Below are 13291 nucleotides of genomic sequence, written 5' to 3'. Positions count from 1 at the left end.
TTCTCTTCTGTGTGACTATTCTCCTAATGGCTACCATTACAGGTAGTAGATTTTATTCAAGATTTATTAATTTCTTGAATTTACATTCCTAAAATTCAAAGTCACATGTCCATTAAAATTGCCTCTAGTTAGGTAACTTAACTAAAGTGTTAGCATTTCCTTGTGTTATACTGCTACTCGTAATATAGGCTATGCAATTTCAGCTTGAGTTCATTGTGCAAATTAATAAAATTATCAATAGTGGATGTTTTTTGTGCCACCAAGGGAGATCTGTGCATGTGGTTTTATTAAGATACTTGAACAATTAAGCATGCAATGCTTTTATCTTTGAAACGAATTATGAAGGAAGTAAAATTGTTGGGTTAGTTGGATTTTTTTTCTCTTTTTCACCATATTATTGCTGTGTAATATAGAACAAGCTTGGAAATTCATTTACCTTTTAATGTATGTAAGGAAAACCTTTGGGTTTAATTCTTTAAACATAGTTCTTTTATAACTGTTATGGTATTGCTTTAGATGCAGAGAAGCCGACAGATGATGACATCACCAAGTCCACTGGGTCCATCAGAGAGCAAGGTCCTTCCTTTGAATGTTCAAGTTGTTGCTCAACATATGCAATCAGTCAAACAGCAGCAGAAGACTATACAGAACATCCCTGCAAGCCCACATAATGATCGCTCAAGACCTCGATATCATCAAATCTTGCCTAAGCCACCCTCCACCAACACGCTTACTCTCACCTCTCCAACTAGGGTACTTTTGGCTAGTAGTAGTCCAATTAAAACTGTTGTGTCTGGAGCGTCCCATGCGAGCTCTTTGAATATGGTAAAGATGACGACAATATCTCTCCCTCCCAATACTGGTGCATCTCCCAAGTCTACGTCATCAGTAAGTAATAGTAGTGGAACAACAGAAAAACTAAAATCTGCATCAGCTGTGAGAGTTGGGTCAACTTCTCTTTCTGCAGTTGGATCCAAAACAAGTAGTGTAACAACTACACCTACTGCTGAAGTCATCAAATCTGAACAGGAAGCAATAGCAAATGATGAAAAGCAGCTTCAGTGCCAAGACCAATCAAGAAGCTTGAAGGATCCTAGAAGAGTTGCTGGTTCTTCTCCATCTGGGCAAAAAAGTAATAGTGAAGGTGCAGCAAAAGTGAAGATGTCAAATGGGAAAATATCTACTGAGAAGGCAGCTAAAGTCTGTAATGGTCAAAAAACTGAAGGAAAAAAAAGCAAAACTGAAGGCAAGTTTTTACCCAATGAAAATCTGGCTATTTCAGTAGCAGGAAGTAACCAAAATGCTTTTGTTGTTTCCTCTACTTCAACTTTGACAAGCACCAGCATTATTTCAAAATCCAATGCTGATATTGCCAGGTCTCATAAAGACAATGGGATGTGCCCAAAAAGTCCAAGGAAACGGTCTCCTTCAAATTCTGTGTCTGAACCACTGGTGCCACCTGTGAAAAAAGCACTGGTTTTAGAACCTACTTTGGATAATGCAGAACATCAGAAGCCCTGCCCTGCTACTCCAGCAGTGACACCTCCAAAACCTTCTACAGGGGTACTAGTGAAAAATGAGAAAGCACCAGCAGTGGTTCAGACACCTAGCAAAATTACTGTTAAACTGAATACAACAGGTATAACTCGTATATTAGCCAACCCTACATCTGATACTCAAGTATTCACCCTGGATTGCATTCGGACTGCTACAGAGCAAACGTCCACTTTTCAGGAAAATAAGACTGAAGACTTGGAAAGGAGCTTGTTGACGTTACAGGGAAACAATTCAAGTACAAAGCTGACGATTGATAATACTGACATCCAGCTTATCAAGAAGAATCACCAATGCTTTTTAACTGATGCAGAAAGACAGCCAGCATTAAATGCTGGGGTAATAGGGAATTCAGGGACTGTTGATTTTCAAGAATCTGCATGGGAGCCAACACAATGTAATGGGTTGGATCAGCAGTTGTATGATCAACAAATGCACGTTCAAAACCAGCTTGAAAGTTCTACTTTGGTTCAGCTGCAAGGACAAAATCAAATACAATTGTCAAACCAGTTACCCCTCCCAGATAATTTGATGGATCTCACTGCTTCAAGTTCACAAACCAATGAGAACTACCTTCGGTTTGATGATGACCTCACACAGGACAGTATTGTAGAAGAGCTAGTGTTATTTGAAGAGCAAATGTCCCTGAATGTTGATTATGGATCTGGGTTGGGATTTCCTGCTCATGGTCATTCTGCAGGAAGTCAGAATACACTAATGTCATCCCATCCAGCCAGTCAGTTCTATCATCCAATCCATAGCAGTGGCACTCCAACCCCAACTCCCACTCCAACGCCAACTCCAACACCTAATCCAACGCCTACATCAGAAATGATTGGCTCCCAAACATGTTCTAGTCCTAGCTCCAGAATGGCTCAAACTACTCCAGTTGATAGTGCTCTTGGCAGCAGCAGACATACACCAATTGGAACACCTCATTCAAACTGTAGTAGTAGTGTGCCCCCAAGCCCTGTTGAGTGCCGGAATCCTTTTGCTTTTACTCCAATAAGCTCCAGCCTGGCCTACCAGGATGCCAGTGTAATTTCTAGCAGCCCTGTTAAACCAATGCAAAGACCAATGGCCACTCACCCAGACAAAACAAAAATTGAATGGATGAATAATGGATACAACACTGGAATAAGCAGTTCAGCATCATCGACCAATGCTGTTGGTATTCTTCCTAGTTATCAGAAGCTCACAGAGGATCACTTTAGAAAACCACATGCCTTTGCAGTTCCTGGACAGACAATGCAGTCGTATCACCATAATGCTGCGCAATTACAGTCCAGACATCATGATACTCATTTGGGCCGTGTTACTCCAGTTTCACCCATACCACACCAGGCAACTTCAGTGGCTAATGGCAGTAAGCAGGAGGGATTTGCAGTTCCAGCACCTCTTGACAACAAAGGAATGCATTCATTGATCAATAATTTTAGGTGTCGCAGTGTCAGTCCTGCTGTTCGTCAACGTAATCTTAGTGGAAGCACAGTTGGTCCACTGATTAATCTGCCAAGAACAAGTTTGGCACCTTTTGGAAGCCCAGTGACACCTGAGGTTCACAACACATTTATTAATAATATTTCGGATAATAGTGCCAACAGCATTGCTCAACGAAGCCAATCTGTCCCTTTGTCTGTGATGATGCAGACTACTTTCCCATCTTCCCAGAAGCAAACTAACACTAAAAAGATTACAAATGTTTTGTTAAGTAAACTTGATTCTGAAGGTGATGATGCAGTGAGAGGCTTGGGAATAAACAACTTGCCCTCCAATTATACAGCAAGAATGAATCTTACTCAAATATTAGAGACAACAGCTTCTTTTGGTAGTGCCAACCAGCAACCAGTGATTAACCCAAGCTCTTCTGTCTTTGAATTCCAAAAGCCCAGTTATGTAGCAAAACACATCAATAATGATCAGATGGGTTATATTTCTGAAGATAATCAAGCACAAACAGAATCCAGAGTGCAATCATTGGACTTCACCAGTACAGTCAAAGATTTTTTGGCTGAAGATGGCCTGCAGCCAAACCAGCAAGTGGTTGGTCAAGTATCATCAGATCTAAATGTTGCCTCTGATTTCTCCAGTGATCTCAGGTTACCTGCTGAGCTTTCGGGCAGCATAAATGATCTGAGCACTTTAGACACAAATCTGCTGTTTGACCCAAGTAAACAACAGGGGCAAGATGTTGATACGACACTGGGGGAACTAAATGATGATGCAGTATTCCAGCAGATTTGTAATGAGTCCATGAATCCCATGCAGTCTTCAGGTTTTGACTGGATGGAAAATAAAGATCACCCTACAGTTGAAATGTTGGGTTAAATCAAAGAGTACTGTTAAATATATAGCACACATTTCATTTTCTGAGTCATTATATTTGGCCTAATAGATGTGCCTGCCTTAAGAAAAAACATTTGTTCCTAAACAAGTGTATTCCAGGAGGAAAAAAAAATAACTGTTTTCCATATTTAAGTTCTATTAACCTTGTGTCCATAATTTCATTTTAAGTGCCAGCATTTGACATAATTCTGCATGGTTTATTGCAAGTGCATGTATATGTGTACCATCCATTTATGGAATTAGGTATACTTACAAGCTAGGCTGCTGTCAATAGATAGATTACTACAGTAAACTCTAAATGCAGTAGAGCCTCTGAAATCAACAGCACTAGATAAATAATGGTAAGAAGAGGTCTACTCAATTCAGGTGTATTAGTCTGTACTTCAACCGTTTTGAGTTATTTGTCTATAATTTGAGCCCATCATCATTTTCTAAGGTGCAGCATAATTTATCCTACTGCTTCATTGTGGCTTTTCTTTAAAACTAGTCACTGTGAATGGTGGTTGCATATTAAAATGATGAATTTTCTGTAACAAGCAGCAATATACATAGACCCATTGTTGTCTCAACCACATTTGCTAATATTCTTTTGCCCAGTATTTTTCATTGGAATCATATAGAACTAGGCATTGCAAACAGTACTTTAAAAAAACCCTCTAATATCAGTAGGAAGTGTGAGATATAATCCTTATTCATGCTATTATTCAAACTATCTGGCATTGTACTCTAAATCTGATGCCTGAAGGTGTCTATAAAGGATAAAATAATAGCAGAATCTTAAACAGCAATGCGATTGCAGAATTATCTGGCAAATTGTATACTCTTCTGCTGTCAGCAGTATGATGTTTGCCTTTTAACATAAAGCATTCAGCACTTCCATAACTTTGGTAAAGTCAGCATGTTAGTATATCATGCTAGTTATTTACTCCTTTGAGACATTTTTATTATATAATCTCTTCATGTTGAATTCATGCTATGTAAGCAGGTTAACAACAATGTCAACAAAGTACACGCAAGAATTAAACATGAACTAGGTTAGATAGATCTTGTATCCTTTGTATTATTACTAAAGAGTATACTGTATTTGGAGGGAAAATCAGTAGCTACCTCCTGATGGTAAAACAATTAATAGTGGTAGTTATTTAAGAAAAAGGTGTCTACATAATTTAACTTTTACTAGGTTGATTTAAGATGGTTCCCTATAGAAAATAAGATACGAAAATATCCAGAGGTACCTTCCTTTTGTCCCAAATATGGCATGCCAACAGAAAAGACATTTTGGGCGGTCCACAACAAACAAAAGAAACAGGTTGGAAAATGGAAGGGTGCTGATTCAAAAACTTCTTCCTAAATGGATTATATTTCTTCAACTTTGATTAATTTTTAATCTAATAGGATTGGTTTTTAACTGACCCCTATTGCTACTTTCTTGTCTTTATATTTACTATCTTCCATAGGGGCCATTCTTTTAAAGACTATACACCTCTTCAAGTTGCGCTTAACCACTAAACGATGTGATCTGGAAGCAAACTTAAATAGATTCCACTTTTAATTTTGTTTTGGCCATTCGGACCAAATGAAATGCTAGTAACTTTTGGCAGGCTTTTCTTATATAGCTTATCATCAAAACACAGAAGGGAGGGACAAATTTTGATTTAAATAAGGAGCAAACCAGCTCATGCAATGTGAATGGCATGGTTTATTGAAAGTTATGCAATTCATTGAAGAGTTTGGAACTTCTTATCTGGAAAGTGATGGAATTTTTAAAGGCAACCTGGATGAAAATATGTAATCACGAAAACATTTCAGATGGAAGTGTGAAACAATATAGAAATTGGTTTTGTGGATTGCTCTTTTAGTTAGCTGGTGCAGGTACAATTGGCATAATGGTCTCAGCTGATGTAAAATGTTGTGGTTCTATTGGGTGTATTTGAATTAGTTTCAGATTCCCTGAATTATGTGCAGGGTATCATTGACTCCCACTGAAGAACTGAATATTTTTCAGTGTTCTTATCAACAAAATTGAAAATGGCTGTTTCAGCACAAATACTGTGAACCCAAAGTTTACTTGATTCCTACAAATTAGTGACACATCCCTAGTTAAGTTCACTCATCCACAATTTACGTACCTGTGACCACTAGAGGGTGCAACCTTTTATGCTGACTTAACTTTTCAAGTTTATGTTCCAAGTGAAGCCTTCCAAGATAATTATGAATTATAGGAAATGCAATTATAATTCCAAAAATCAATGATGTCAAAGATGGCTTAAACTGAATTGTGTCTCCTTTGACTGTTGAGAGTAACCATATTGATAGTCTGACATAATATCCATGTTGTCACTGGAATTTGTCTGTTTACTTCATCATCAAAGTACAGTTATAATTGTATTGTCATGAACTGTTTGTTATTGCTTTATTTTCCCCATTTTTAGTAACTGAATTGTCTGATAATGTACATGCTATATTCTTCATTTACAAATGTAAACAAACCCTCTTGAATATATTGATACTCATTCAAGTCACAGTTAAATTGTTGATCATGAAGCATATGCCTGTTGATGTCAGAAATATTAACCAGTGTATAAGTATCATACTTCCAGTGCATTTCAAGCCTCCATTTTAAAAGTTTGGACAGCTAGTTTGCAAGGGTAGGTGTATTGTAGCAAAGGAGTCTTTGTCTTTTGGGATTATAATTGGGATTATAAGCACATTGCAATTCTAGCTCTGAAGCTTTTTCTTCATCTATATGGTTGGAATCAAGAAGTAAAATGTCCTTTTTAATAAGTTATAGGGTCCGGCAGTGCAGCAATTAAGTTTTAGATCAGCTGCCGGGTTTCTTGACTATTGATTCACAAATGTGAGTTTTAATTCCATTACAGCAACTGGGAACTTACATTCAGTAACAAAATAAATCTGGAATTAAAATTGGTTTCAAGAATAGTAACCTTGAGACTGCTGGATTAACATTAAAAACTTGTTTGGTTTACTAATGGTCTTCAAATTAACACAGCAACATGTAATTTTTGCATCATTAAAAGTTAGCGATCTAAATTGTCTGCATCCCAGGGACAAATAGACGTAATTTAAATTTCAGAAGCAGTGAAAGAAATGTAAAAATCGTCTTTTTGTTTCCTATTACTGTGCATCATTGCCTTCTGCATTCCCAGATATACTTCTCCAACCAAGTCAGGCATAACACTTCTCATGCTAACTGGAAAGCTGAGAAGAGAATCTGGTTTTAAATCTACAGCCAGTTTCTCATGATGTAGAACCTGAAATACCTTGCATTTAACCATTCACTGGTGTACTTCTGAAGGGGGAGGGGGGGAAGGACCTTAATTGTATTTTTGCTGTAATTTCATCTTTAAAATAATGGATTGAAAAAGAATGAATTGCTATTGTATACACAATTTGTGGAAACTACTTATTCTTCTTAATGGATCAGCAGATTTTCTTTGCATTACTTTCTCAAAATTTCTTTTCTGTCTGCGCTGCTCAAAATTCCCAGGTTGTCAATATTTCAATGTCTTAAAAGTCGTATTTCTATTTTATATTAATTTACATTTATTTTTGAGAGTTTTTGTCCCTTCCCTTATCCTCTTGTCTGTCAGGTGTACAGTCAACCTATGGGCCCTAGTTATTCATATCCCAATATTGCATTGCTATTTTAAGTGGGCCAGATCATTTGCCTTGAGGGTCAAAAAATGCTTTGTAGGATGGCCAATAAATGCATCAAATGTGTATACAATAAAATCACAGTTCTAGAATTTTAAATTTCATCAATGTATATAAAAATTTATCTGTCAAAATGCCTGTACCATATCCAAATGATACTACTTTGATATTTAAACAGAATTGTTGGTTGATATTCCAACAGAAACAATTAACTAAAATAATGAACAAATTTATTTAAATATGCTGGTACCATTTAACCAAAATTTGCAGACTCTAGTTTCATGAATTTCTATAAGGAAAAACTATTGATGATTTTTAATATAAAGAAATAAACAAAACTAGTAACCAAGGGCAACCATGTTATATTAAATGTATTTTCTGTAATGTTTTGCATCTCAGGATGAGAATATTTTTTACATTGTGTTGTTAAGAAAGAAAATCAGACTTCTCATGAATATAGAGGAAAAATTTTACAGGGACTTAAGTATTTCTCGTTTAACAATGGGAAGTTTTTCTTAGAAGTCCTTAAAGTACTTAAAATGGCCAGTGCATCAATGGATTTGATGTTGAACTCTCTTGAACAGAAATTAATAAGGAAATCCTTTACTTTGAAAAAAATAATGAAGATGATGATCATTGGACTTTGAAAATGATGAGCTAGGTAGCCAGTTGAAGGGAGGGGTTCAGATATAGCAGTGTTTTATTTTAATTCTGTCCAATTTTTTCAGACAATAGTGTTTTCGAGAGCATTCTAAAAGTGGCCTGCATGTGTGGTTTAACAAGTGGGTGAATTGAAAAGCTTATGAAAACGTTTGACATTTTTCATTCATATATCTGTCTCTTTTCTATAATTATTTTTACGATTGCTTTTAATAAATGCACTTAAAAATTTTGAGCTTTTCATGTAGTAGTCTCTCAAGTTTGATCCTTTGGATTTGTTATTTTAATTCTGACATAGTACTTGTCACATTGTTCTGGGGATTCTGGACCACTGGCCCAGAAACAATCAACAGAGCACAGGTAGACTTAGTCTAGCTGAAACAGCACTGAACTTAACATTGCATAGTTTGCAGCAAAAGATTCATACATAGATTTGCACCTCAAATGTAATTGGGGATGCTTTTAATATAGGTATGTTGTCAATTTGGAGCTTAGTGGACATTTGCACTAGATATCTAAAGGGAGCTTCTGGCCTGGCACATCTCTTAGTACAAATGGTAATTGTTACGCAAAGTAAGTTTTCATTGGAATTGATTTTAGAAAGTGTGTTCACATACAAGGTGAAATGTCATTGTGAAATGACATTTTGATTGTTTTATGTAGCAATGTATATTGATCTCAATGAGATAATTGTTTTACTTAATTCTCTTGTAGGAGAATATTAAAACGAAAATTTAAAGTTCAATTTTTCTTCACCATGTTAATAAATGATCACAAGTGTGCATGTATGTTATTGAATTATATTGTACAGTGCTAGTTATATTCCAGTAACCACTTTTTGCTGATATGAATCTGGATCTTTAATGACCAGGGATACTCAATTAACACATTACAAGTTGCGTATCTTTTCTGAAGTTTACTGATTTATCTTGGAAATGTTGAATATGTTATCAATTTTGTTCCGTTGATTTAGGGAATTAATATTTGGTAAACTATTGTGGAAGAAGATGCTACAGTAATTTGCTATACATATATTTTTGCAAAATAAATTGCCATTCATGTGAGCTGATTGAGAATTTGGTTTCAGCAACCATAACTAATACACATCAAATGAAACTACAAACAATGAATCCCAACTCCTTATGACATCACAACGTAATGCTGGCCTGTACCATAATTTTTATTTAGTGTAGAATTTTTTTAATGGTATTTGTGTGTGGAACTGCTGAAAAATAAAATCAGTAGTGCAATAATGTTGAAATAGCATTTCAGATTAGCTTTTTTTTTCTTATTGATGAAAGTGCTCACAGATATTGTTAAAGTTTTGTAAATGGTTTCAAAAGCCAATAAAAAAAAACCCATTTTGTACCACAATCTGATCTGGAAAATGTCCTTGTGTGCTTTGTTTTAACAGCAGTCAATTACCCTCGCAGATATCTCCACTGGAAGCACTGTTTTGCATTTAAATGTGCACTTGATCACCAGAGGCAGTAACTAAAGAACTGATAACCCAGTGATAGGTTACTATGTTTCCAGTCCAAAGATATTACTGCTTTGATCGTTTCTGTTTCAAATGAGCACGCAATACTTTTTTATTGTGAAATTCAAAACAGTTCAAGATAAACTTTATTATCAGAGTACATACATGTCACCACATACAACCCTGAGATTAATTTTCTGTGGCATATTTAGCAGACTTACAGAACAGTAACTGCAAACATTATCAATGGACAACAAACTCTGCAAAGGCAGACATACAGAGGCATGCAAAAGTTTGGGCACCCCTGGTCAAAATTTCTGTTACTGGGAATAGCTAAGCGAGTAAAAGATGACCTGATTTCCAAAATGCATAAAGTTAAAGATGGCACATTTCTTTAATATTTTAAGCAAATTATTTCTTTATTTCCATCTTTTACAGTTTCAAAATAACAAAAAAGGAAACGGGCCCGAAGCAAAAGTTTGGGCACCCTGCATGGCAGTACTTAGTAACACCCCCTTTGGCAAGTATCACAGCTTGTAAACGCTTTCTGTAGCCAGCTAAGAGTCTTTCAATTCTTGTTTGTGGGATTTTCGCCCATTCTTCCTTGCAAAAGGCATCTAGTTCTGTGAGATTCTTGGGCTGTCTTGCATGCACTGCTCTTTTGAGGTCTATCCACAGATTTTTGATGATGTTTAGTTGGGGGACTGTGAGGGCCGTGGCAAAACCTTCAGCTTGCACCTCGAGGTAGTCCATTATGGATTTTGAGGTGTGTTTAGGATCATTATCCTGTTGTAGAAGCCATCCTCTTTTCATCTTCAGCTTTTTTACAAACGGTGTGATGTTTGCTTCCAGAATGTGCTGATATTTAATTGAATTCATTCTTCCTTCTACCAGTAAGTGTTCCCCGTGCCACTGGCTGCAACACAAGCCCAAAGCATGATCGATCCACCCCTGTGCTTAACAGTTGGAGAGGTGTTCTTTTCATGAAATTCTGCACCCTTTTTTCTCCAAACATATGGCTCATTGCGGCCAAAAAGTTCTATTTTAACTTCATCAGTCCGCAGGACTTATTTCCAAAACGCATCAGGCTTGTTTAGATGTTCCTTTGCAAACTTCTGATGCTGAATTTTGTGGTGAGGACGCAGGAAAGGTTTTCTTCTGATGACTCTTCCATGAAGGTCATATTTGTGCAGGTGTTACTGCACAGTAGAACAGTGCACCTCCACTCCAGAGTCTGCTAAATCTTCCTGAAGATCTTTTGCTGTCAAATGGGGGTTTTGAATTGCCTTTCTAGCAATCCTACGAGCAGTTCTCTTGTAAGGTTTTCTTGGTCTTCCAGTCCTCAACTTGACCGCCACCGGCTACCTAAAAACGCTTTGCTATCTTCTTATAACCTTCTCCTGCTTTGTGGACATCATTTATTTTAATTTTCAGAGTGCTCGGCTGCTGCTGAGAGGAGCCCATGGCTGCTGATTGTTGGGACAAGGTTTAAGGAGCCAGGGTATTTATAAAGCTTTGAAATTTGCATCACGTGGCCTTTCCGAACGATGACTGTGAACAAGCCATAGCCCTAACAAGCTAATTAAGGTCTTAGATCTTGGTAAAAGTTATCTGAGAGCTCAAATATCTGGGGTGCCCAAACTTTTGCATGGTGCTCCTTTCCTTTTTTCCCACTCTAAAATTGTACAAAACAAAAATAATACACTAATCTTGCTTAAAATGTTGAAAAGAATGTTTCATCTTTAACTTTATAACCTTTGGAGATCAGTTCATCTACTCACTTAACTATTCACAGTAACAAAAATTTTGACCATGGGTGCCCAAATTTGTAAGTAAATAGCAATAAATAATTAGCATTAAAATACAAGATAAGAGTCCTCAAGTGAGTGTAGTTATCCCCTTTTGTTCAAGAGCCTGATGGTTCAGGGGTACTAACTTCTTGAACCTGGAGGTGCAAGTCCTGAGGTACTTACCTGATGGCAGCACAAGAAAAGAGCATGCCCTGGGTGGTGAAGATCTTTGATGACGGGTGCTGCTTTACTATGGCAACATTTCATTTAGGTGTGATCAATGGTTGGGAGGGTTTTACCATGATGTACTAGGCCAAATCCACTACCTTTTGTAGGATTTTCTGCTTGGTGGCATTAGTGTTCCCATACCAGGCTGTAGTGCAGCATGTCAGCACACTTTCCACCACACATCTATAAGATATAGGAGCAGAACTAGGCCATTTGGCCTATTGCATCTGCTCCGCCATTTCATCAGGGCTGGTCCAATTTTCCTCTCAGCCCCAAGCTCCTACCTTCTCCCTGCATCCCTTCATGCCCTGACCAATCAAGAATTTATCGACCTCCTCCTTAAGTATACATAAAGACCTGGCCTCCGCAGCTGCCTGTGACAAACAATTCCACAGATTCACCACTCTGGTTAAAGAGATTCCTGCTCCTTTCTAAAAAGATGCCCCTCTACACTGAGGCTGTGTCCTCTGGTCTTAGACTCTCCCACCATAGGAAACATCCTCTTCACATCCACTGTCAAGGCCGTTCAACATTCGCTAGGTTTCAATGAGGTCACCCTTCATTCTTCTGAATTCTAGTGAATACAGGCCCAGAGCCATCAAACACTCTTCATATGACAAGCCATTCAATCCTGGAATCATTTTCATGAACCTCCTTTGAACCCAGTGTCAACACATCCTTAAGGGGCACAGACCTGCTCACAATACTCCAAGTGAGGCCTCACCAGTGCTTTATAAAGTTTCAACATCACATCTTTGCTTTTATATTCTAGTACTCTTTAAATGAATGCTAACGTTGCATTTGCCTTCCTCACCATAGACTCAACCTGCAAGTTAACCTTCAGGGAATCCTGCATAAGGACTCCGAAGTCCCTATGCAACTCAATTTTTATATTTCATTTCTTCTACCAAAATTCATGACCATATGCATCCTAACACTTTTCCATCTACCATTTCTTTGTCCTTTCTCCTAATCTGTCTAAGTCCTTCTGTAGCCTCAGTACTTCCTCAAAACTACCTGCCCCTCCACCTATCTTCATATCCTCTGCAAACTTTGCAACAAAGGCATCAATTCCATCATCTAAATTACTGATATTATAACATCAGTCCCTATACAGACACCACTAGTTACTGGCAGAGTCAGAAAAGGCTCCCTTTATTCCCACTCTTTGCCTCCTGCCAATCAACCACTGCTTTGTCCATGCTAGAATCTTTCCTGTAATACCATGGGCTTGTAGCTTGTTAAGCAGTCCCATGTGAGGCACCTTGTCAAAGGCCTTCTGAAAATCAACATCAAGTGATACTCCTTTATCCATCCTGCTTGTTATGTCTTCAAAGAATTCCAACAGATTTGTCAGGCAAGATTTTCCCTTGAAAAAATGATGCTAACTTTGGCCTATTTTATCACGTGCCTCCAAGTACCTGGAGATCTTATTCTTAGTAATTGACTCCAACATTTTCCCAACCACTGAGGTCAGATTAACAGGCCTATAGTTTCCTGCCTTCTGCCTCTGTCCCTTCTTGAAGAATGCAGTGACATTTGCAATTTTCCAGTCTTC

The 13291-nt window shown here is 37.5% G+C and overlaps 1 protein-coding gene across 1 annotated transcript in view; it reads left to right on the top strand.

Annotated features, from left to right (window-relative positions):
• The window catches only part of LOC134355599 (DNA-binding protein RFX7-like), a 104684-nt gene extending 95026 nt beyond the window's left edge, over positions 1-9658 (top strand). Inside the window, exon 9 of the mRNA XM_063065712.1 lies at positions 517-9658. Within this exon, the coding sequence (XP_062921782.1) occupies positions 517-3882 (3366 nt within the window). The 3' untranslated portion in view covers positions 3883-9658. The remainder of the gene's footprint in view (positions 1-516) is intronic.
• The last annotated feature ends 3633 nt before the right edge of the window (positions 9659-13291 follow it).

The sequence above is a fragment of the Mobula hypostoma genome, chromosome 13 (assembly GCF_963921235.1).
Source record: "Mobula hypostoma chromosome 13, sMobHyp1.1, whole genome shotgun sequence".
Lineage (NCBI taxonomy): Eukaryota > Metazoa > Chordata > Chondrichthyes > Myliobatiformes > Myliobatidae > Mobula > Mobula hypostoma.
Note: the sequence above shows the minus strand (reverse complement) of the source record. Positions and strands in the feature narration are given on the sequence as shown.